This window comes from Xenopus tropicalis, chromosome 1, assembly GCF_000004195.4.
Source record: "Xenopus tropicalis strain Nigerian chromosome 1, UCB_Xtro_10.0, whole genome shotgun sequence".
Taxonomy (NCBI): Eukaryota; Metazoa; Chordata; class Amphibia; order Anura; family Pipidae; genus Xenopus; species Xenopus tropicalis.
The window spans coordinates 119,070,173-119,096,598 of NC_030677.2; the positions used below are offsets into that span (position 1 = coordinate 119,070,173).

The following is a 26,426-nucleotide window of genomic DNA, read 5'->3' on the forward strand; positions in this document are numbered from 1 at the left end:
ATTGTTTATAATGACATTTTTTCAGTATGCATAAAAATAATTTATTAGATGGAAATCCGCTTTACACATTAATATAAAACTTAAGGTAATTGACTTTGCATGTCTGATATGTCACCTCTGAGCTAGCAGTCTCTTTTTTTAAAAACTGTACTGCAAGATATATTCTAATCTTTTTTTTTATATAGACTGTAAGCTCTACGGGGCAGGGACCATCATCCTCTTGTGTCTTTGACTCTTAACTTATTGCAACTGTATTTATCTGTATTTATTGTTATACTTTGTATTTATCTATTATCTTAATAATCCCGTTTGTATTAATGTATTCTACTGTACAGCGCTGCGTTCATAAGTAGCGCTTTATAAATAAAGATATACATACATACATACACATATATACATCTTTGATTAAAGGAATGATGTAAGTCTTTGTAAAATAGTAAATGTCACCTCAACAACAGGAAGAACTTAAGAAATATAGTACAGGTATGGGACCTGTTATCCAGAATGCTTGGAACATGTGGTTTTCCGGATAAGGGATCTTTCCGTAATTTGGATCTCCATAACTTAAGCCTGCTAAAAATCACATTTAAATATTAAATTGGTCTTCATTGATCTAGAACCCTGCTTCAAATTTGGACTATTTTATCCCACTTGGGGTTTTCTTTGTATGTATGTTTATTGCTTTTCTTATAAAGGGTTAGCTGACACCAGAAATTAAACCTTTTTTTTTATATCTGTCATAACATTGTCTTTGTATATTATTCATAGCTTTGCCTTAAAAGTATTTGCCCAGTGCTTTTACATTACCTATCTGATTCCCGATGTTTCTGTATGAGGGGACTGCCTTATGTTTTTCCAGCTCCCCTCTTACCAAGAGAAACAATTTTAGCTGTAACTTGGAACTTACTAGCTCAAGCTACAGCCAGTGTCACATTAGTCCTCGAGCCCTGTTGCAAAAAAAGGGCCAAACTGAATTCTGCACAAGGCTGTAAGATGTACAGACAGTCAAGAGAACAGGAATGAAAACAAGGGATTTTCAACTGATAAGCTTAAAAAAACATCTGAAAGGAAAAAAGGAAGGAAACAGACGTTAATTTTGGTTCATTTACTAGTTCTTGAACTTGTTTAAATACACAGACGCATTATACAACTCATTGTATCTAGTGTTAATTGTGTAGCATGTTTACCTGGTTAAAATTAATTGTGATAGAGGTACAAAATACAGTACATGTCCAGGTTCAGTTCATGCCAACTCAATTTACATTAAGAGCATTTATTGGAGAGCATTCATGATAATGTTCATAAGCAGGGCATGTGGAATATGACTGGTCCAGAACCGAATCACAAACAGTATTCTTGTCCCTAAAAAACTGTAAGTGTGAAGGGACACCAGTCATTTTAACTTATCAACCTGTATTTCTGTATATAGATATCTAGTTTCTTTATCTGCCTTCCTCTTCAGTCATTTTTAATAGTTTAAAGATTTACTTAGTAGGTTGTGCATACACCCAACAACAACCAGTTTGCCATTATCCAATAAGGAGTATGGATATGGTTATACATGTAACTATATTGTCTTATATTTATTATGTTTTAAAGAGTCCCACCATCCCATCAAGCTATGGTATCCCATGTAGGGGAGGGATCATTTAACGTTTATAAAACCAGTAATGTTCTTAGAGTTAACTAAAACCGAATAAGCTAAATTACCTTTTTGTGGACCCCTGTGTAAAATGCATTAATGTTATTCAGCATTATGTCACCAAAGCAGAATAGGTCTCTATATTGCACCTCAATACATGATATTAATTAAGAGGCTTTTCAGCTTATTTTCCTTTTAAACAAAAAGCACAGATACCACGATGGGTGACTCCAGGGAGGGGTGACTCCAGTTCAGAATGGTTAAGGACTTCCACTTTCAGTGGAACGAGATGTGAAAATTAGCATTCAGAATTGTGCAGCATTTGCAGACTGAGGCTAAAAGGCATTACAGTTGTTTCAGAACTAAATTGCCCAGCAGGTCTTTACCAGCTCTTCTGATAGGAACAGTGGCAGACTGAAAGCTGTGGTGCATCAAATTCTAAATTATACAGCCCTCATAACACTGCATTTTTATGTGATTTAAAAACATTGTCCTGGTAGAAGGCACAACAATCAATATAATGCCCATGTTTTTATTCTTTATTATAACAAGCTAGCATGGACAGATGCCCAGTGGGCATTACTGTGAGAAAAATACAAAGATAACACAGCCATGGCTAAGCTAGGATGAAGGTCACAAACTTACCCCCTCCTTTTTGCACTAGACAGCTCAGTGATTGATCCCTCTGTTTATGTGCATAGCATTATTCTGCTTGCAACATTTTAAATGGGCAGTAAGTCTCTTCTGCGTTTCCATATAATTTCATTGTCACAAATATTCTTTCCTGCTATAAAAGAATTTAAAGATATATCAACACAACTCTCAAAATGTGAAATACTCAAATACTTGCTTTTAAAATGTATTTATTGTTATATAAATTCATAATTGTGGCTTTTATACATTGTACTAGCAGAATGTTAAATCAGTGCCACCCTTGGTAGAATTGGTTTCAATAGATTGTTTCTTTACAAATTGCAAAGCCTATACTAGTCTATAGCATTTTAGATGTTGTAAATCAAAAATCTTAGTTGTTTTGTTTTGTTCTGCTATTGCTTTAAGTTGTTACTGACTCTTTCAATTTTAACCTTTCCTAAACTCTACTGTTTCTTTGGCTGGCTGGCCACAAGCTCATAATCTCATAGCCTTCTTCTTGTGTTATAATACTCTTACAAGATGCAATTAAGGAGCGTTATCTTTTTTCCAGGGGAAGCAGAGGCATGGAATGAGGTCAACTGGGTGACAAAGAAAGGCCAAAAATTAAAATCAATAGCAGGACAACCCCTCCCCCCATAAAAACAAACTTTATTTTATTTGTATTTAGGTATAGCTGGTGTGCCATGTCCCAAGAACAGTAACCCAATTTATTTTCTGGGTTCACCTGAATATAATTCTTAATGTGATTAGGGATATTGCCCATGGAAAGCAAAAAAAAAAAATCAAACAATCATGTGCTTTACAGGGGTGGTTTATTTCATTTTTAGTAGAATGTTGTATTCATAGCAACATTTCAAGCGATCTTAATTTCTTATCATTTTTAAATTATTTGTGTTCATTTTCTCCCTCTTTTTATGATAGTGAAGGGCGAAATAATTCGTCAGGCATGGATTTGCGGCAAATTTCTGCGTTTCGCCATTGGCGGATTTTTTTCATGAAACTGGCGACAAAATTAGCCATGTGACAAATAATTGCCGTCCGAGTCAAAAAATTACGCATGTAAAAAAAAGTGGGACAGATTTGCTAACACTATGAACCAATATTCACCTTGATTAAAATTATGAGTAATTGAATGCACAATAACTAGTGGACAGCTTGAACAGGGATTTGAACCTACTGCCCAACAACAGTTGCTTTTTCACATCCTCTTGCTGTTCTAAAGAACGTGTGCTACAAGTCAGCCCCAGCTATAGATTCCCAGGAACCATAAATCAGCAGTACAATACAGAACACAGCACAGTGCCCTGATGACATTGGATTCCGCGCAGTACTGAGGAACAGCCACTAGGGGGAGCTCGTACAGACCCAGCCAGGAATGCATTAAACGCTCCTAATCCCGCCCAGCGCTGACTGTGTCGCCCAATCAGACCGCCCATAGGCGGGGAGGCCCCTTTGTATTTATTATTATCCGCACTAGCCAGATGGCAGGGAGAAGCTGGGCAAGTAGCAGCAGTGTGCTGCCTGTATGGTACTGCTGGCTGGACGTTTCTTTCTCACGTATCTCAGCCAGCCGGTGCTGACACTCACGGCTACAGAGCCAGGAACTCTCCGGCAGCTTGGCGCAGCATCCGGCACTCGCATCGCAGATTTACCAGGCGTTTTATGTGCCTGTTGATAGGCGCTAATTTAGAAAGGTTCTTTGTCTTTTGTGAGTATTCTGTGTGGAGGTGGCCATACAGACCCGCACTTAGCGGTAGGCTAGCTGTATCCTAGCGGTACGTGAGGCACAATAGCATGCTGGGAAACTAGCCTGGAACTCTCAGTTGGACTTGTCACTGGCTGCAGAACTGCCTCCGAACTGCCCTAGGCACTCACACTCGCACTCACACTCACCCACCTTCCCCTTCTCAGGCACAAGCGGCTATGGGCTCGTTAAAGATCTGGGAGCATCTTCAGGCAGGCAGCTCAGAAGTGGACTGGTGCGAGGATAATTACACCATAGTGCCTACCATCGCTGAGTTCTACAATACGGTTTGTACCAGCATTCTTATATTCTCTGTTAGCCTTTGTGTGTGCTGCTGCCCTCATCCCTACACACTAGTCTGCTGCTTTATACACTTCCCTCTTGCACCCTGGTTACTTTGGCCATGTGCAATGTTACATAATTACTGTAGCTTGAAAACAGACCCCTGTCCATCAATTTCAGCCCTTCTCTCAGATCTTGCTACTTTCTGGCCTTCGCTTTAATTTATGTCTGTTAATACTTCCCCCCCCCCCCCCCCATTCCTTCAAGAAGAAGGAAAGGTAAAATCACTGGGGGGTGCCAAAATGTTAGACACCCCCCAGTGATTATAATTGTTTACCTTATACCCTGGGCTGGTGGTCATGTTAGGAGAAAACTGCACCAGCCTGGGGTAGCTGTGAGGGAGTAATCCTTTTCTATCTCCTTTCTTCCAAATCCGGGGGCCAAAGCATGCACAGTTGGGTAAAAATGACAGCTTTTTTGTTAAAGTTTGGCTTTTCACTCTACTGGGTGTGCACAAGCAGGATGAAGATGGATGATCTCCCTCACAGCTACCCCAGGCTGGTGTGGTTTTCTCCTAACAGGGGCAACAGCCTGGGGTATAAGTGATTACAATCACTGGGGGGTGCCTAATGTTTTTGCAAGTTTTATACATTTTTATTTAGAAAATCCTTACTTATTTAGCAATAAATAAAATCACTTTCAGATTCATGATACTAAGAGAAGTAACCCCATGTCATGAGAGAGATAATGATGCAGTCCGGTCTTGGATTTCTGTTTACTATAAATATCAGGTGAGACTGGGGTGAGGGGGGCCCACCAGGGCTGCTAACCCAAGGGCCCCCACACCCCTTCTTGGGCCACCGCTGCCTGCCTGCTCACCCACTGCCAGCCCTTTCCCCCATGTGTGCGCACTTTATACCTACTTTTGCTGCATTTGGGGGAGAGAGGGTAGACAAGCATTGGTTCTGGGTCAGTGGCGCCCACCAGGTCTTTTCCCAGGGTGCTGCTGGCCCAGTCCGACCCTGTATATATGAAATAATCTCTTATAAATGCCAGGACATTCTAAATATGCCCTGGCATTTCAAGTACACACACATCCAAACAACTCCCACCAGCCCACTAAATAGTTACCGTCTATGGCATCTTAGAGCAGCCCTTCTGGTTCCCAGAATGCATCACCATCACCTTAATGACATAAGGTTAGCTGGCATCTATGTTAAAGATGGCTCCAATAAATACATGAAGGACCTGTTCTAAACACTTTTCAGTTGGTGTTCATCAGTTAGTTTATATGATTTTGGAATTATTAGCCATCATAATCTGGCTCTTTTTAGTTTGCAGCTGATGTAAACTGTCTGGCTGCTAGGAGTAAATTAAATTATTGGATCTGTAATAAAACAAAATTAATAACAAATGGACAGTGACCCCTGCCAGCCATATAGCAGCAGGCTAACAGTAACAAAATAAATACCAAATAATGAAAAAATTGCTTAGTTTAGGTCGATCTCTCAAGTTCTTTCCTTAAACAGCTGGTCATGGTGGTAAACAATGCAATGTTGTGACTAGCACCTGCTATTGCCTGAATTTGCCAGTACACCCGTGTCAGTGTTCATCATAGGCACCCTGAGATGAACAAAGCCACTGATAGAATTTCTCCGCACTTTCTGAAAGCTCATTGTTTCGTCTGGGTGTTCAGACTGTACTTTGTAGTTCAACAGCTGAGGGCAGCATGTCAGAGTTCAGCATGTCAGGTCTTTGTAAATATATGCAGATAGCTTTGCTTAATTAAAAAAAATCTAATGGCTGGATGAATCCTAACTGAATTCTGTTCTTCTGATGCCTTAGCACTTTGATTAACAAAAAATAAGGCACACCAAGGCCATCTGACTCATGCCCAAATGCCATGTATAATAGGGGGCCATTTAAGGTGTCATGGCAATTTGAGATCTACTATCGGTCTCCTTCTTTTTACATGATTCAGTCCTTAGTCTGGCTGCTCACCAAATGTCTGCTTTGTAAACTTACAGCATGTACAATATCCACAGAATATATGCAATATGGCCAAAAGTATCCAGAGACACTTTTAGACAAAAGTATCTGGACATTCTGTCTAAAATCACATGTCCTGCGTTTCAACACTACCTTCTGAGTTCCAAACTGTCTCTGGCAGCACTGTCAGTAGGGATGTGTAGCGAACCTCACAAAAAAAGTTCGCGAACCCGTTTGCGAACTTCTGCCAAAAAGTGCGAACTTTTGCGAACTTTGCGAACCCCATAGACTTCAATGAGAAGGCGAACTTTGAAACCTAGAAAAGCCATTTATGGCCAGAAAACTGATTTTAAAGTTGTTTAAAGGGTGCCACGACCTGGACAGTGGCATGCAGGGCAAAAATTTCTCTGAAAAATACGTTGTTGTAATCAGTAATCAGAAAATAAAAGCAGTCCTTACAAGGACTATTGGGTTACAGCAGATGAGATCAGAAGGACAGCTGTCCCCAGCAGCTACATACAGAGCAGTAGAAAGTAGATTACTAGTCAGCAAAGCTACCTAAACTGTCCCTCAAACCCCTGCACAGCTCTCTCCCTATGCTAACTCATCAAGCACACACAGGCAGAATGTAAAATGGCTGCTGGGCTTCGGTTTATATATGGAAGGGAGTGGTCCGGGGGTGGTCCAGGAGGGAGAGCTGCCTGATTGGCTGCCATGTATCTGCTGGCTCTGGGGTGAGAGGTCAAAATTTGGCTCCAGCTAAGGCGAACCCAAAATTGCGAACATCGCTAAAAGTTCGCGAACTTGCGAACTTGTGAACACCCGATTTTCGTGCGAATTAGTTCTCCGGCGAACAGTTCGCTACATCTCTAACTGTCAGCACAAGAACTAATTGTAGGAAGTATGGGCGATCTGTGGCAACAAAAACCTAACGTTAACATGCGCAATGCCATGCATCAGCTGGAGTGGTATAAAGGTTACTTCTGTTGAACTCTGCATAATGCAAACACATCATCTAGAATGATAAATGGCATTTCAGCATTTGGCAGTCCAAAGGAATCGTCTAGGTTTGGCACATGCCAGGAGAACACTACCTGTTGAATTCATTATTTAATGGTAAATAATAATTATTCCTCCTCCATCACACCACCAGAAGCATTATGAATTCTGGGGTTGTTCCTGGCTTTTTTGGCAAGGGCTTCTGGTTGCAAAATTTTGCATCCGCTAAATGAGAGATGCCTTTCGAAAGGAAATTTTGGGCAACTTCAGAAAAAAAAGCACTGAATATGTTTTGCCACCGGCAATTCACTTTATCACCTGTGGGAAAGCATTGTGGGGAGATTTGTCACCTGGGGTAGCCCACATTTAAACATAGAGGACAAATTCCCCTGTGTGCAGTCTACTTTAAACCAGAATTACTTAATTTTCTCTTATGGGGCACAGATTATGCTGGAAATGAGATTTGCAAATGCAACCCAAGAATTGGTTTAAAGTCAAGTTATGCAACTTCTTTTAACTGCTATTTTCTATTGTAGAAATTATTAAAGGTGATTGTGGAGATCCACCCAAAACTGTATTGTGATTCATGTTTGGGTGTCAACCCATAGGTTAGGAATGCCTTAATTAGACATAACAACATGTCTTACCCAGCACTGTTTACAACTCTAGACCCTCCTGCATTACACAATTTATTGAAGCTACATATTTATTTTCTCTTGTCAGTCTGAAATGATAAACCTGACTTGCTTGTTCTTAATCATCCAACAAAACTGGATGGAGTAGTTATTAAAAAGGAACCCTTACAATTAATGAGGATTTATTTTAAGGAATTGTGACAGCCTACTGTAGGAGTAGGAAAATTGTTAATCGCGTGGTTGTTACTCATGCTTGGTTAGTACCATATTTAAATTACCAGATTAATACTGTGTTTCAAATATGTTATTTTATGAAGCTGATTGTGTTAATATGGGACAAATAACTCCTAAAAAATATCTGTACAGTAGTATACGTAGTACAGACCAGCGCCATGAAAGATAGAGACAGCAGAAACAGCAGTGCATCCCTTTGATGAAGACCACCCCCCCATGTTACAAGGAAACAGGGGTCTTTTCACAATGGCTGGTCTGTCTTTTCATAGATGGCACAGTGGCCAACACCACACCTGGATTATTATTGGGTGGGTTAGTCCAAAACTTGCTAGAGAAACTAAGCCTCAGCTTAACTTAAGCCCTTTCTAGTTTAAAAAGTCACACCAAGCCTTTCTGGTGAAGTCATAATGCAAGCCCACCAATTTCTGTTGTTATTGGTGATGTTTGGACTGGGTACAGGCTAAAAACAGAGAGAGAATGTTGGGAAAAGGCAAGGGTAGGGCACAGGTTGCCATGTAGTGGGTTAAGGTTGGGTGCATGTTGGAAGTTTCATCACTACTCTGGATGTAGTGGTGTAGAAATAACGGGAGTAGACAATGAAGCTGGTGGGTAGGGGCCCATTAAAGCTCTGGGAAGACTGTTTATTATAATATCTAATTTTATTTCCTTGGTTGCTTTCAATGAGCTGTTGCTACAGGCACAGGAGGGGGTCAAGGGATTCACAGGTTAAATAGGGATGTGATTGTCTTTTCTGTTGGTCAGATCAGAACAAAATGGCAGGACAATATGCTGTAAGTTATTTAGATGTCAATGTGACATGATCTATCTAATACCTATAACAGGTCCAGCTGTGATCCTATTTGTTATACTGACTCACTTGTTTAGATTGAAATGAACCAAAAACACACAGTTACTTAGTAGCAGCTACTTGTCACAGCTACTAAATACCCTGCCATAGACAATACTGAGAATTGCCTAAGGGCAGTGGCACACAGGGAGATTAGTCACCCTGCGACAAATCTTAGTTTCTGAGGACGACTAATCTTCCCGCAATGCCATCCCACCAGCACCAATCGAAATCGCTGGTGGGATGGCATACACGGAGAGATTAGTTGCCCGCGGCAATGAAGATTTGTCACGGGGCGACAAATCTCCTCATGTGCCACTGTCCTAAGGGCTCTGGCACACGGGGAGATTAGTCGCCCGCCGCGTCTGCCATCCCACCGGCGACTTACATGTTCGCCGGTGGGATGGCACGGGAAGGCAACTCGGGGAGATTATTCGCCCGCGAACAGGGAGTTTTGCCGCGGGCGACTAATCTCCCCGTGTGCCAGAGCCCTAAAGCTCACGTAGAGGCAACTATCAGTAAATGATCTGCATTGTCTATTTTAGTAGCCATGACAAGTAGCTGCTACTAGCAGCTCCGTGTGTCTTCCCCCTTACACACCAAAGCAGGTATCATTAATTTTATTATATAATTTTTTTTCCCTTAAAAAAATAGTCAATGTTTGTACAGGCAGTTGCTATGGACAGTAAATGGAGTTACAGGTCAGTTCCTATTCTAGCAGTTCCTATTCTAGCAGAACCAACTGCCCCATTGCCGCGTGCAGAATTCGATCGTTTGGCCCCAGGGCCAAACGATCGAATTCGCCTACATGCCTCCCCGATATCGCCACCCGTAGGTGGGGATATCGGGTGAAGATCCGCTCGCTTGGCGACATCACCAAGCGAGCGGATCTGCCCGTGTATGGCCAGCTTTAGGGTTTCCTGTTTTACTAAGAGGCACTTTTTGGGGCGCTCTGCGTTATTATCTTAAGCTGCTCTTTCAACGCTATTCTTAGCAAAGGAACATTAAGCAATTGATCTGTGGTAGTGCCTGTGACTGCGTGCGTACAGTAGTGAAATCTACTGCTGAATTAACTGACTAGTGGGTATAACTAAAACTCATATATTATAAACTTATATAAAGCTGATACTTCATAATAGTGTTGTGGTGTTTTTAAATGGAAAAAAGCACTCTAGTAGAATAAGCTGTAAGCACCCAAGTAGAATAAGCTGTATATTATAACATATGTTTACCAGTTTTGTAACCTGTGCTGTACTAAAATTAGAGAATATTTTCATGTACTTTTTTTATTTTCAGGTAGAAAGCATAATCTGTTTTAGGTTGATATAGCAAATCTACCCACATTTTAGAAAAGCAGGTGTTCAAATCTACTGCAGCCTCTTGGGAGAAGCCTTTAATTGTTAAAGGTTTCTGTGAACCTTTTAATTTGAAATTTATGACCACTTAAAACCGTTTTTGACCTGCAAATTAATAGGATAACATGCCCAAAAAACAGCGACCTGTGACTTGAACTTTGGGAAGTCATTGAAGATTCAGCTAACAGGACTATATCTCCCTGGCCAATGTGGTTTTCAGTGAAAAGCACCACTAGCCCAGGGTCCAAAATGAATGATTGTATTAACTGTGGGTCTTAAACAATTGCTTGTTAGGGATTCAAACAATGCAACATGTATCTTTTTTCCTATTGTTTTATTCAAGAAATATGTATTTTTTATATTTTTAACACAAATAGCACACATTGTCCTTATGTTGACAAAGTTATGTATAGCGATATACTGCCCCAGTTAAGTTGGCTAGGTACTTCTATATTCAAGTCACTGGCTAAGCATTTTGCTACTGTGTCACATGTGAGCTGCGACAGGAAGCCAGCTCTTTAACTATTTCCAGTGGTGTTGGAATGGACACAGAATATTTTTTCTGCTGTAAGACAAAAGGGATGTCTCAGGCACAGACTGCCATTGGGCTACACAGCATGATAACAAGACATGATTTGAAGACCTTTTATTTTCCCTATTGTTAATATTAAACTAAGCTAATAAATGGCAAATATGCACAATTCAGTGGCAAGTCACATTTTATAAACAAAAGTCTTAACCTTTGTGTCCTTTTTCTGTTTCCTAATTCTACAACTTCTAGAGTTTGGCTAACACTGCAGCACATATGAAAGCAATGGAGAGAAAGAATCATTAACATGCACACAATTATTTGTTAAGTTTTTTTGAGTTGAATTTAATTTTTAGAGGTAAAAAAACACGTGATAGCTTTGAGCAGAGTGAGTGCATAACTGTTCATTCATTTGCACCCTTCCTTACTAACACACACTCTGTGCACTGAATAATGGCCTACTGTATTCCCATTGCTGTCCCTTTAAATGAATACAATTATTCCAAGTTAACAATGCTGATCTGTTTTTCTGTGTTCAGATCTTTTAGTGCTCGTAATGTGTTTGCAAAGGAAGTGTTTATTTTATGTTTTATATTGAGTTTTGTTTGCATGAAAGACAATGCTTTAGTATTCATTTTATTCATTATGTTTTCCTCATTTTGCTGATTTGTTTTATTTCTGTTCTCCCTTATCTCTTTTTTTTTTTTTTTCACATGTAGATCAGCAACATTTTATTTTTTGTGTTACCGCCCATATGCATGTGTCTGTTCCGTCAGTACGCAACCTGCTTCAACAGTGGCATATATTTAATATGGACTCTGCTGGTTGTTGTCGGTAAGTGAAACAATAGGGGACATTTAAACATGACACGTATGAGAAAAGAAAGTGAGTTCTTTTTGACTTCCTGTGCCGCATGTTCTGATATTGTGACGTCAGCAATGTAGTGCATGACTGAACTCACTGTGCCAAGATTATGTTTGCTGGCACGTTTAAGTTAACATCCTGGACCTCAGCATATAACATTCCTTCTGAGCAGTTGTTTTTTTATGGCTGACATGACGTTCTGTCTATTGTGAATTCTAGCTGTAAACAGACAAGACATAAGATAAAAGGCTGTGCCTTAACCCAAAACATCTCTTGTTTATATTTTAAACCTAGGTTATTCAATTAATTTTTTATTTACAAACATTAAAAAAAAAAATTGTTCAGATAGGGGGGAGTGCCCTGGAGACTGAATAGCATATTTAACATAGAGAATTAAATGGTTACAGTCCCAGGTACATCATACAAATATTTTTTTTTATATTACTGCAAATATGACAACTACATAAACAACAACATAAATTATTAATATTGCTGTATTTGGGCTTGTGGTTGTAATACTTCAATCCTCTACTCCCAAACTGCCATTGAGTTGGCATTGCTGCAACTAAACTGCCATTTGCCATGCCGTGTTACATATTGATGAAAATGTGTTTGGTTGTGACAGCCAGTCTGCTATAGTTCTGTGAACCTTAAAAATGGTTGATTCATAGGCCCCCCCCCCCTATTTAGCATGGCACAGCAGGGTGGACCGTTAGTCCCTAAACCTTTTTTTTCCTGCCTTGAACTTGCAGCTTGTCATCCTTATGCCTCTAGGGCACAAGTAAAAGGGGTTGCCCCTTACATGAGAGATTAAAGAGTTATAAGGTTGCCCAACTCTTTTCTGGCATGAGGCTTTACTTAATTGGACCAGAGCAAACCTTTGCACGTGTTACTACATAGTGATGCACAGGTCAAAATTTCTGTGACTTGTGCTCACCCTAACTCATCCTAACCCAACCCGAGTCCAACCCACCATGCTGATTTATATACCTGTGCCTGAATGTATAAAAACCAGCGTCAGTCTATGTCATCTGTCAGAGGGTGGGGTGGGGAGCAGCTAGGCTGGCATGAAACATGGCACACCACCTGCCCATGACCCCACTGCATGAGGCAGTTGGTCAGCCAAAGTTTGCTCATCACTAATAGTATTTTTCTGTATTTTTTGCAAATAATCTGTGTTACTGTCGCCTGTTCTGACTACTGTCATTTCTAACAGGTTCCATTTAAGAGCAGAGTTCTAATGTACATGTTGGTATTCAGTGATTGACTTGTGTCTTTATTTTATCTACTTTAAAAAAAAATGTTTATATCTGATTTTTTATTTAATGTGAACAGGTATTGGGTCAGTATATTTCCACGCAACCCTCAGTTTTATCGGGCAGATGCTGGACGAGTTGGCTATCCTGTGGGTGCTAATGTCTGCATTAGCCATGTGGTTTCCTAAAAGACACCTACCAAGGGTATTTCGAAATGACAGGTATAGCATGCTTTGTTTTTCAGTGGAACCATCTGCAAACCTTTGTCCTGTATTCTGCGTGTTCTTTTCCTTGGACCTCATTTATAGAGGGCTACAAATTACAGAACATGTACTAGTTTGCTTCCATTTGGGGTGGAGTGCATTCATGGACACTACCAGGCCCAGACTGGCAACCTATGGGTTCTGGAAAATGCCAGAGGGGCTGCTGTAAGATGCAATAGATATGGGGACTTTGTAATTGACATGCCAGGGCCTATTTTGGACCTCAGTCCAGACATGGACACTACTGTTCATACCCAGCCACAAATTATTTATTAGATTTAGGTACAGGTTATGAATTATGAAAGGCATTTATCTACTATTACCCACCAAATATTAGGTATGTTATATGGTTAAGGCTTCTTATGTAATTAATAAAGAAGGTGAGCAAGCAAGAAGGCCTGGCCAATTAGGATCAGAAATGCTACTGTACGTTTTCAAGAGAAACTCAGAAAAGTCCAGTTGTTTTTAGACTTAATTCTACTAGATACTATACGTTGTTTTCTGCTTCTGAACCAATACTCATCCCCGGTTGCGTATGAATCCGCAAGTATAGTCTGCAGCATTATGTGCCAAGTATTAATTAACACTGTAACATATAAAATTTCAGTCATGTCCTGTACTAAAAGTGATGAAGTGGCAACCTGCCATGTGATTTTTTTTAGTAACCCCTTTAAATAGAAACACTCTACACCAGGAAGGACTGCTTAAACAACAGTTTAATTACTGAAACAAGAATGAAAATTGCCAGGTGGTGTAGGAACATTCTTGTTATGTATATTCCATAAACATATGTTATTAAGAAGGGAGTTGACATTATTGTAGTTTATAAGGTTGTCTTGAAACGGCATACTCTACATCACACATCTTTAAGCCGGTAGATTTTTAGCTATCCCACATGGCAGTCAAGTATTTATGCTTACCATTCCCGTCAGGCAAATATCTTTGGTAAGTCTCAGCTACTTGCTACATGTAACACAGAGTGATGGCTATACTGACAAGACAATATTGAATGTTTCTCTTCTGCTGATGTGCCGTCCTTAAAGGGGAACTAAGGGTAAAATCGCTGGAGGGTGCCAATATTTTAATTAATTTTTAGTATGTTATAGAATGAGCAACTTTTCAATTGGTCTTCATTTTTTGTTTTTTAAAGTTTTTGAATTATTTGCCTTCTTTCAACTCTTACAAGTTTTTAAATGGGTGGCACTGACCCCACAGCCAAAAATCAGTTGCTCTGTCAGACTACAATTTTATTGTTATTGTTACTTTTACTAACTTATCTTTTTATGTAGGCTCTCCTCTATTTAAATTATCTGTTTCAAACCACTGGTTGCTAGGTTAAATTGGACCTTAGCAAACAGATAGCTACTAAATTATGATGTGCGGGCCTCTTTCCATTACCCCACTTGCGTCTGCCTCTTCCAGCTTGTGTATTTATAGGCACGCACCTGACGCACCCGCCCCTTTTGTGACAACATTGTGGGGTGGGTGGGGCACAGGTCTATAAATATAGGGGAGAAGCTAGGTCGGTGCGGATCAAGATTTTCTGCTAAACAAAAAGCTTAATAATTCAAAAACCACACATAATAAAAAATGAAGACTAATTGCAAACTGTCTCAGAATAGCACTCTGTACATCTTACTAAAGGTTAATTTAAATGTGAACAACCCCTTTAAGAGCTGCACCAATTTGGCGCCATTCTTGTGTGTTCTTTTAGTTTTGTTTAGGTTATATAAATATTCATAGCATGTGTCATTAGTCTACATGCCAACATCAAATGTTGGCTTGTAGGATTGTATTATAGTATCTAAGCTCCAAATTACAGGAAGACCATCTCCCATAGACTCAATTTTAACAATTCAATTTATTAAAAATGTATTTCCTTTTTTTCTTTATTATAATAAAACAGTACCATATACTTGATCCCAACTAAGATATAACAAATCCTTATTGGAGGCAAACCAATCCTATTGGGTTCAATAAATGTTTTAATTTTTTAGTAGACTTAAGATATAGAGATCCAAATTATGGAAAGACCCCTTATCCGGAAAACTCCATGTCCCCAGCATTCTGGAAAATAGGTCCCATACCTGTTTAAATTTACTATTTTAAAGAGTATGCTTAGACATTAGGAGCAAGGCTCAGCGCCGGATTTCTAATCTGGGCGAGAGGTCCCCATTGCTCCGTATGGGAGCAAAACTTCAAAATTTCGCCTCGGCATGCTGCCCCTAAGTTTCTGGCGCTCTATGCCCGGGCCTTTGCGGCCTCACCACAAATCCAGGCCTGGCAGAGCTACATTATCTTGTTGGTACTTGTTGGTAAGTTTCCTTGAATAAGGACCTCTATCTTTTCACTAACCCATAGATACCAAATATAGTGTTATTGTCACATGCAGCTTTGAGCAGTCTGGAAGACAAAAGCTGGTAGTTATTGCTGGTATTTTGCTAGATCTGATCAGTCATTCAGTTTGGAAGGCGGGTCTGCTGATATTCAGGCCTAGTTTACAGTGTAACACAGACAGAAGCCAATTAATTGTGTGTGGGAGTCTGAAGGTATTGTAATCAAACCTAAGATGAGCCTAATACCTAATGAAACAAAAAATAATATAATAGGTTATACAGATTCAGCCAAGAATCAAACCTCTTTTTAACTTCTACACACATTAGTTAGCCCTGTCTCTACTATTGTGTTCTCACGCTCATCTCTCAGCATTTCTGTAACCTCCTTATTCCTGTTCCCCTCTTCTCCTTTCACTGTTAGTTTTTCCCTAGCAACTTGGTCTTGTCATGTGTTTTTCTGGATCATTTATTAAGTGAAATTGATATTGGCACTTTTTTAGTAATGCTCAATTCAGCTGCTGTCACATTGTACAAAACTTGATTGAAGGGGGTTAGTTGTGACAACCAAGCCAAAGCAAAACATGTTTTGTCCTCTTAGTTTTGCAATATTATAATGCTGTTTTGTTTGAAATAATAGAAGTTCCCCATACCATACTTTTTCTGAGGCAGCTGACCATAAAAATTCATCGCTAGTATCATGTGCTTATTTTGGAGTTGCATGCGACATATAAAATAGTAAATATTGTTTCTAACTGTTCTGCTATTGTTTGGTTGTGGGCTGAATATTTACTGGATTATTGCAAATATGAACGTGAATATAAAAACTGCCAATTTTCTGGTCATGCCGTTGTGGCCCTAAACTCTCTACATTCCATTGATACCTGACCTAGCTCTGGCACGCTGGAATGGCAACACTCTAGTAAAATTTGTAGTCTGAGTTTAAAGTGGCCACACATACATTCATACTATTTTCTTGTGAATTGCTGTCCCAGGCAAATTGTAATTTTATCAAAGATTTAACCTTTTAGATTGTAACCTATTAAGGGCTGGACTCTCTGATCCTATTTGTTTCTGTCCCGTGTTTGTTAAATTATTGTAAGACTCCTGGTTGTAAGCGCTGTGTAACTTCCTGGCACTGTTTAAATAAATTATAATGATTTAACTTTGTTAAATGTGTACAGTGCAGCTGCATCAGAGTACCAGGCTATTTTACATCAGTGGCAATTCTTAAGCTCTGTATTCTTGAACATGACAGTGGCTGTATTCATTCCACAGGTGGAGGTTTAAAGCAGTTGTTGGGGTGCTTTCAGGAGTCACCACAGCCTTAGCATTTATCAAGCCTGCCATTAACAACATATCCCTGATGACACTGGGGATACCTTGTACTGTCTTACTCATTGCTGAGCTCAAGAGGTGAGTATTAGCCCCTGTACCACATAATGTTTTATTGTTTCTTTAAGAAACCTAATAATTGGCAGTAAAGGGGAAATGGGAACTGCAACGCAAAGTACTGACATCTCTGCATTGGAACTGCTATAACCCCAGTATATTTAACAGATGAGAATTTATAATGACAGGTAATCATTTTTAAGTGGTATGTACTCAGAGAAAGAAAATCTCATATTAAATGTGGTCTGTCATCCAGATCTGATTCAACTTCATTGAAATAACCATGTTGCCTTGTGCTGACAACCTCAGAGTAACTGGCAAAGAACTGTATGGGGATAACAGTGGGTTTCCCAATGCAGAACTTAGCAGAACTAACCATAGCTGTAAGTTACAAAAACAGGTAGCACTTAAGCTGGCCATACACTGTAAGATCCTCTCATTTAGTGAGGTTGCCAAGTGAGAGCATCTTCTCCTGATATGCCCACCTACAGGTAGGTAATACTGGGTTAATTTGATCGGTTGGCCCTGCCCAATCTAGATCTGGCCAATTTCAGGTCAGATGTCTCTTGGGGAGGCCCGCTGGTGGTGCCCATACACAGGCAGATAAGCTGCCAAATCGGTCTAAAGGACAAATATCAGTTATATTAGCACTTTGGAAGTCCGTAGTATAGCAATAGTAGGATGCAGATTCCTAACTTCTACTTACATCATAGTAAGAGGCTTAAGGTGGCCATACTTGAAAAGATCTGCTCATATGTTGTGGTCGCCAAATGGTCGGATCTTCTCTCGATGTGTCCACCTAAGGTGGCCCTAGGGCCAAGTGATCAAAATTAAACCAGCGGACATAAGTGCAGTTGGACCCAGGACCACATCAATGAGCTGCTAAGGTCTTCGATACGTGGAAAAAATAAACCTGCCCGATTGAGATCTGGCCAATTTTAGGCCTGAACTCGGAAGAGTAGGCCTGTCAGGGGTGCCCATACATGGGCAGATAAGCTGCTGAATCAGTCTAAAGGACCCGAATCAGCAGCTAAAATCTGTCTGTGTATGGTTTGCTTTACTTATTCTTTTGGCCTAATCCAGATATTCTAAAGATTCTTTTGAAAACATAACATGTTCATATAGTGGAAAATATACCCCTATTATAATTTATAAGGATATTAACATTCTCCAAGAGCTTTTATATAGTAATTTTATAATCATTATAATATACAGTAAGCCCTTATATGTAAAAAAATAAAACAGAGAGAAACCCAGCACTCTAACCCACAATGTAGTGTTGAGCAGCTGCTAAAAACGCCCCTGTGCCAGTGCTCATGGTAACCTACATTCAGGAGCTGACCATCTGCTAGATTAAAATGCATTATGTTTGCTCAGAAGCAGTAAACCATAGAAGCCAGTTAGATGTTTGCTTTTAAATATGTGGCCAGTAAATGCTAAATGCTGGTTGCTATAAGTGATCAGACCAGTAGCAAACATTGTACCTTTTATTACTTTTCCACTTTACTGTTTTAGAAGGCATACATGTCAGGGAAGTGTGTTTAGCCCTCCACAATATATTACCATCACATCACTTCAAACTTGATCTCTTAGCATGGTCATGTCCCATGATAAACTGTGGGCACTTTATTCACGTAAGGGAAGCCATGACATCTTGAACTTACAGAAAGCTTTCCTTTTTTGCCATTCAACTGTCATAGTGCTGCACTGTTTGGTTGCTGACTTTCATCGCAGGCCTATACTAACTAATCATGACTTATTAGTGGTAAGGTTGCTCAATTTTTGACAATAGTTGACACTCACAGTCAACTATTACACCTTCAGATTCTATAGTCTGTTTAGTAAGGTAGTAGTAGGCACCTTTGAGGTTATAAATTACGGAAAGTCAACTTATAGAATACTAGCATTGTAATGTATAATTATATAATAAGTCACCAAGGAGTTCAAGTATGGAACTCTAGGGTTTATATTTTAAAGCAGCATCATCTATTTTTCATCTAATGAATACACCTATTTACCATTTATACAGGTTATTCATGACTTTTGTGTATCACAGGAAATACCTGTACCATTAATTTGATGCCTTGTGTGTGTTTTAATTGCATAAACGTGTTCTTTATTGCAAAGTGTAATGCTTTGTAATTATACTTGAAAATATATTTTAATGTGCTGCAATAAGACTAGATGCCTATTGCCAAATAACCTCTTTTCTGCTTTGTTTAGTGATCACTGAACTGCTGGTGAACCGCAGGAGCAGCAGTGATAAGGCACATGTATTTCACTGAACATTGCCAGAGACTTTATCTTTATCATAGTCTATCAGTTTCCTTCCAGCTCTGGGAACTGTGATATACGGAGCAATTTCAGCACTGTCATTGACCATGGGCATGTCAGCTCACTGCACTGCTAAGAAGCTTCCTAGAAATGGGACACGTGGCTCAATACTATCTGAGCCTTCAGTCTGTCCATCTACGCAAATCCTCAGGATTTGTCTTTTTCGATACACAATCACTCGCAAAAACACAGCAAAAAAAAAAAAACTGAGACTTCTAATTCTGTAAACTTTAAACCATGTATTCTCTGTTGATAAGAGGAACAGGAAATACATTTCCGTGGGCATCTAATGATGTTTTGCTGGGAAATCATATGTACTTTTAGTTCCCAGTATAGCTGCATTGTAAGCTTAGAATGTATAGTGAAGGGATTTATGGGTTTAAGTTATTTTATAGTTGCAGTGCTCTATAGTACACTGCAGTCATTTTATCAAGAGAAAGAACAGACCTTTTTTTTGTACATAGCAAATGCAATGCAGTTGTATAGAATGTGTCCCTTTTGTGATTACCTGAAATAGTCACTGTTACTAAATATTTTTTAAAATAAAAATTCCCCTTTCTCGTGTCAAGGAAATGTGCTTGTCATTCATAGCACTAGGGGCTATCGCACACATTATATTTGTAGTGGGGGCCAAAATGTAAATTATTTCCAACAATATGTGCTGGAAAAAGCCTAGGTGCACAGGCTAGAGCTCAGGTCAGATGTGCCACAGTATAGACGTGATTAAAATGTTGTGTAGATCAACCTGAATTAAAGGGGAACGCCACCTAAACACAAGTTAAGCTTTTTGAAAAGTAAACATAATTATAAGCAACTTTGCATTATACATTAATTAAAAACATGCAGCCTTTTCATGATTTTTTATGTAATAATATGGTTTGGAACAGTTCACTAAGTCTAGCCCTCTGTTCTCCTGCTGATCTGGCTGACTGCTTTGAGACCCAAATAAAATGTAACAGTATTCGACTGTCCTCAGCCTGCATACTCCAAATCCCACAATTCCTTGCACACGTGATGGCAATAAGGAAAGGAACATCCCAGTGCAATGTATTGTAGGTTATGCAGTTCCTGCTTGCTCCCTGTAAGCTGTGGAGAAGTTTTTACCGTTTGTAAATGTCATAGTCCCTCCTCCTCTGCCAGGATTTCAAACGATGCATTTGTAGCTGGATTTTATCTTTTAAAATGGTATTTATTTATACAGTAAATAAATTACAGTAATTATATGTTAGGGGTTTGTGTGTTCTTTTTGTTGTTTAACAAATTTTGGTTCCGAGGCCGGGGACCTAAAATTTCTGTATACATATTTGTGAAGTACAAAGTGATTCTTTTATGAAACACATAAGTTCAATAAGTTACTAAGAGCTACCAGGCAGTGGTACCAGTCTAATAAACTGAATAGTGCCACTGAATATCGGGGGCTTTGTTTGTAGTAAAAAAGTAGTTAATGTGATCATATTGCTTGTGTACACATGAGCTGCATGTGAAAATCATCTTTATGATTTGCTATTTCAGATGTGACAACATGCGGGTTTACAAGCTTGGCCTAATGTCTGGATTATGGTGGATGATGGCATTAGCCTGTTGGATCAGTGACAAGGCATTTTGTGAAATCTGGTCATATTTTAACTTCCCCTACCTCCACTGTGTATGGTAAGTGGGTTTTTTTTTTTTCAGTATCTATGTTCATATTTTTATGTATAGTGCTGGTTATGTACTCTGCAATGTACAAATATACAATAAATTATAAAACAATTAGAAATGCAAATAAATACAACGCATAGTTACATTAAAGATTAAGAGCTAAGTGTCAAAGAGACAAAAGGAAGAAGGTTCCTGTCTGCAGGACAATCTATCTCTTGCATGGATGGTAAGCCTTGCACAATCTTGTCTTTTGTTATTGTATTAAAATCTGTTTATATAGCAGCAATATTATTGGCAGAATGAAATGAATCAAAACAAAGGGTTCAAGTGTTTTGTGTGATTCAAAAGTTACTGTGCATTTACCAAAAGTCATAAACTGTAACCAAAGATCCAACCATTTGTACATGCAGTACAGCTTAGTAAGTAAGGCACAAGACGGCTCATTTACAAGGATTCTTATGCATTTAAACATATTTTACAAAGGTACTTGTGCTTATACATGCTCTTATAGCATGTTCTAATATTCTGGTTGAGCTTGCTTTAATGCATTGCACACAAGGTGCAAATCTGCTTTCAGGGTTCCCTTAGAATGTTGCGCCAACACGTGGATTGTACCCAGTGAATTGCACATAAACAACATTACTGCATTTGCCAGTATATTTCCTCCAGCAAAGTAACACCTGTCGCTGTTTGGGCTGCCTGCCATTGAAGAGAGTGGCAACCGGCTGCCATTTAAGTGTATGGCAGGCTGCCCGAGCAATGTCAGACATTTCGAGCTGCCAGCAGAACTACTCTCTGCAATGTGCTGTGCGCCTAACATCTTAGAAACACAATTGTATTGATCTGTTCCTAAATGCTGTTTTTACTCTTCCTATTTTATGTGTTATGCTTGAGTCATAATAATAATGATACGTTCTAAGGAGAATGAAACCAGTCTGTAGAATACATATGATCAATACATGCCCTAGACATTGTGAATATACAGTAGCTTTTAGGACTTCCACAAAAGCTTAAAACCATGAAAGAAAATATTGCATTCCTTATCTGAGTTATTAATTTGTGCTACAGATACAGGTATGGGATCCGTTATCCAGAAACTGTTATCCAGAAAGTTCTGAATTGGAACGCCACCTGGAACGCCATCTCCTATAGACTCCATTTTAATCTGATTTATTCAAATTTAATTTTCTTTTTCTCTGTAATAATAAAACAGTACCTTGTACTTGATCCCAACTAAGATATAATTAATCCTTATTGGAGGCAAAACAATCCTATTGGGTTTATTTAATGTTTAAATGATGTATGGAGATCTTAATTACAGAAAGATCCCTTATGCAGAAAACCCCAGGTCCCAAGCATTCTAGATAACAGGTCCCCTACTGTACATACTTTTTGGGAAATACATAATTTGTACTCTCGTAAGTTTTTGTAAATTCCATTAGTGAAAGTTAAAGGGCAATTTAGTATATAGTATATATACTAAACTATAGGTATAGTTCTTGTTATGTTCCCAGAGACTCAAGCTTAAGCCACCCCCCAGTTAGTAGTCGGGCTTTATGATTTTCCCAAAATCAATTTTTTTTAACCAGTTTTTTGTGGACTGCAGTAAAACTTAGATGGCAGGGCAGGGGACAGGATGCAGTGTCTAGTGCCACTGTCTTTAAATGTTATAAACTAAAGGAATTCTGAGAATGAATTCCAAATCATTAAAGTTGAGGAGACTGCCTCATACAGATACAAATAAACGAAAGGAATTCATTCCAAACTCCTAAAATTTTTTTTACGTGGGTATATCCTATAGGGTAAAGCTCACCCACTGGGTTTAAAAATAGAATTTTTTTTTTAGGAGTTTGGAATTCATTCCCAGAATTCCTTTTGTTTATTTGTATCTGTATGAGGCAGTCTCCTCAACCTTAATGATTTGTTTGTGAAACCACACAGTGACTCTACCTAAGCTGATCAGAAAACCCTGCACTACACTGATGAGCCCCAAGAAGGGCGAAACTGGTCTGTAGTTGGGAATCTGATCAGCTATTATCCTGGCTTCTGCTTTAAAACCCAGTGGGTGAGCTTTAGCGTATAGGATAAACCCATGTAAATGGGATTTTATATAGGAGTTTGGAATTTATTCCCAGAATTCTTTTCATTTAATTTGTATCTGTATGAGGCAGTCTCCTCAACCTTAAGGATTTGTTTGTGAAACCACACAGTGACTCCAGCTAAGCTGATCAGAAAACCCTGCACTATACTGATGAGCCCCAAGAAGGGCTAAACCGGTCTGTAGTTGGGAATCTGATCGGCTATTATCCTGGCTTCTGCTTTAAAACCCAGTGGGTGAGCTTTAGCCTATAGGATAAACCCATGTAAATGGGATTTTATTTAGGAGTTTGGAATTCATTCCCAGAATTCTTTTCATTAATTTGTATCTGTATGAGGCAGTCTCCTCAACCTTAAGGATTTGAGTTAAAATGCTTAGAAACCAGGCACCCGTATTGTAGAATCTATTAAATTTGCTTTAATCATTTATGATATAGAGAGAGAATCATGCCTTTTGAAGTGAACTTAAAATGGAAGGATGATTGCTTATGTTTTTCCTTGCAGGCACATCCTTATCTGTCTGGCTGCTTATCTGGGCTGTGTCTGCTTTGCTTACTTTCACGCCGCATCTGAAATCCCAGAACAGGGACCTGTCATCAAATTTTGGCCTAGTGAAAAGTGGGCCTTCATTGGGGTGCCTTATGTGACTTTACTCTGCGCTAACAAGAAATCACCCATGAAAATTACATGAATTCTGGCAAGGAAATCAAATGGAAATCTACTCTTTCACCTGGAAAAGCTCATATTGGAATTTTTCCTATAAATCCTATGAATAAGAGCTGGTACTGATTAATTTTTCATCCTCCTAGAAAGTCCTTATGTGCAGCAGTGCTGTAACCGCCATCAAATTATGTGTTGGCAAATATTTATTTACAAGTATTATGTTAGTTGTGTGTACATAGTAATAGATGGTAGTACATTTACCTCCACATTATGCTATGGTATCACACGATGGGACGCATTTATTTTTCTCACATAATGAATCAAATCTATTGCACGTCAGAGACCATTTTTCAACAGAGCATGACATACAGAGAGCATTTATTGTGCCATTAGGCGGTGGAGACATCATGTGCAGCACAGAATATGCTGCATTTAACCGCAGAAACAATGACTTTGCTTTGCTTTGGATTGTTCTATTTCCATAGCTACTTACTATAGGTTAGGCTAGAAAATCTTTAAAGATGTTTTGGATTGAGTATGGCAGGTACATTTTATAAGGCTGCCTGGTCTAATTTGAAATGGTTAAAGGAGGCACAAGATGTCAGTCTCTGACTGATGGTGGTTGAAGTTCATGGAAAAATCCTCTGACTGAAAGATTAAGGGGTGTGTTTACGAAGACTGGAGATAAATTTCAAATCTAATTTCTGATTGGTTGCTATGAGCAACACCACCAGTGATATTTTTTATCCAATCTTAGTAAACACACCATCCTAAGACCATTTTTTTTTATATTACAGAACTTCGCAGGTCATGGCACAAAGTTGCATGCAACTGTCAGAAAGCTTAATTCCTGTAACCAATGAGCAATTACTATTTCTCAGCCTAGTGCACTTTAAATAATGAAAACATTGAGTGATTGGTTGCTTTATCTGGTTGTTTTGAACTGGAACAAAATTGTATCTGTTAGTTAAGGAGATTTACTGAGTATTTTTGGGAAAGTAATTTAATTCTCAAATAGAAATACATTGCTTTTGCATTACATGAATTCATTTATTAATGGCCACTGCCATTAGTCTTCCTATACTGACCAATGAAATGTGTGCCCTTACAATATGACCCTGGAGACACAATATTGGGTATTGCAAGCTTCCCTCTCGGGGAAAGGTTTAAAAGGTAACTGAAAAATAATGGCCATTGTTTTTTTGTTTTTTTTAAAGTCTTATTATTGTTAAACTTACACCAATAAGGAAAGAAAGAGTTAAAAGTTAATTAGTGATTTCAGTATTATGACTCTCAGGTGAGATTTCACTCAGTGTATTGGGTTTCCTGCGTGGAACATTTATATTTATATACTTTGTATTTAAAATGATAAAAAGGGTTAATATAACATTTTGTTCTCTTTTTTTTTTAAATGGTATAATGGACAAATGGAAATCTAGTTTTGTCAAGCTTCAGATTTACAATATGATTTAAGTGCAAATAGCTCTTATCTCTTTTATGAAAAGCTATTGTATAAAATAAAATGTTGAATTCATGCTTCATGGTGGTTGTGTAATGTTGAGTAACATTGGGATGTGTTGTATGAGGAATTTGTGTTATTGAATGTACTTGTTGTAGTCTATCTGTATGCATGAAAGAAAACCATAAATTACAACACAGCATGGTGTGCATCACCTGCATTCAGCCAATGACTCTGTGCAGGCCCAGATTGGGAATTAAAATAGGTCCTGGCATTTCAAACACACAGGCCCCACCAGCCCACTAAATAATGACTGTCTTTAGTATCTTATTGCAGCCCCTCTTGCATTTGCCAGAATCTACAGATTGCCAGTCCAGGCGTCATGTTGTGCACCAAGCAATCAGTTATGGTGGATATCATGAATCTATAAGACATTTACCATGTTCAACACCTATGGTGATCACTTGGCAGTACCAAACATATTTGTGTGCATACATAGACATGGACCGAAACTTCTCCTCCATTATGTTTCTGGACTATCAAAATGGTTCAATTTATTAACAAGGCTTAAAGGAAAACTATACCCCCTAACAGGGTAGGTTTAGTTTGCAAAAACCAGCTCATATGTAAAACCCTGCTTCATCTAAATAACCCATTTAGCTGTGCCATTGGGTACTCGTAAATAGAAAATTGCAATTTTAAGAATTAAGGGCAGCATCTTGGAATCATAGGATTCACAGTTCTGCTGGGGCTTGATCACATTATCAACCATTAAAAATGTCATAGTGATTTTATTATGTTAGATAACAGCTTGCTGACTGATGTAGTGTAAAGGTCCCCATACACTGGCAGATCCAGTGTAGTCGCCAAGTGAGTGGATCTTCTCCCGATATCCCCCCAATAGCCAAATGATCGAATTATCATGACGGGCATAGGTAAAGTCGGTCTGGGGACTGCATCAACGAGCCGATGCGGTCCCCAATCCGACTAGATTTTCTAACCTGCCGATCGAGATCTGCCCGATTTCAGGCCAGATATTGGTCGGCCAGGCCTGTCGGAAGTGCCCATACATGGGCCGATTAGCTGCCGATATCAGCAGCTACTATCGGCCCGTGTATGGGGACCTTTAGTTGGGATGAATCCTGTTGGGTCTGTAACATGAAATATGCAAATACTAACCCATGTATACATATGGCATATAGTGCTACATGTTG

The 26,426-nt window shown here is 39.0% G+C and overlaps 1 protein-coding gene across 3 annotated transcripts; it reads left to right on the plus strand.

The window, feature by feature from the left end:
- The first annotated feature begins 3,724 nt into the window (after positions 1 to 3,724).
- acer2 (alkaline ceramidase 2) lies at positions 3,725 to 25,292 on the plus strand. Of its 3 annotated transcripts, NM_001017116.2 has the most exon segments (8): positions 3,725 to 4,004; positions 4,208 to 4,327; positions 11,630 to 11,744; positions 13,110 to 13,251; positions 16,905 to 17,042; positions 20,865 to 21,002; positions 23,595 to 24,077; positions 24,614 to 25,287. In NM_001017116.2, coding segments are annotated over 6 exon segments (828 nt in total). In that variant the 5' UTR covers positions 3,725 to 4,004; positions 4,208 to 4,219; the 3' UTR covers positions 23,782 to 24,077; positions 24,614 to 25,287.
- The last annotated feature ends 1,134 nt before the right edge of the window (positions 25,293 to 26,426 follow it).

Bases quoted from the DNA above. Each gene is read 5' to 3' on its own strand.
- acer2 (XM_012963318.2), top strand. From the start codon at position 4,220: ATGGGCTCGTTAAAGATCTGGGAGCATCTTCAGGCAGGCAGCTCAGAA. The intron at 17,043-20,864 runs GTGAGTATTAGC...TTGCTATTTCAG, and splicing joins CTCATTGCTGAGCTCAAGAG to ATGTGACAACATGCGGGTTT. The intron at 21,003-23,594 runs GTAAGTGGGTTT...TTTTCCTTGCAG, and splicing joins CCCTACCTCCACTGTGTATG to GCACATCCTTATCTGTCTGG.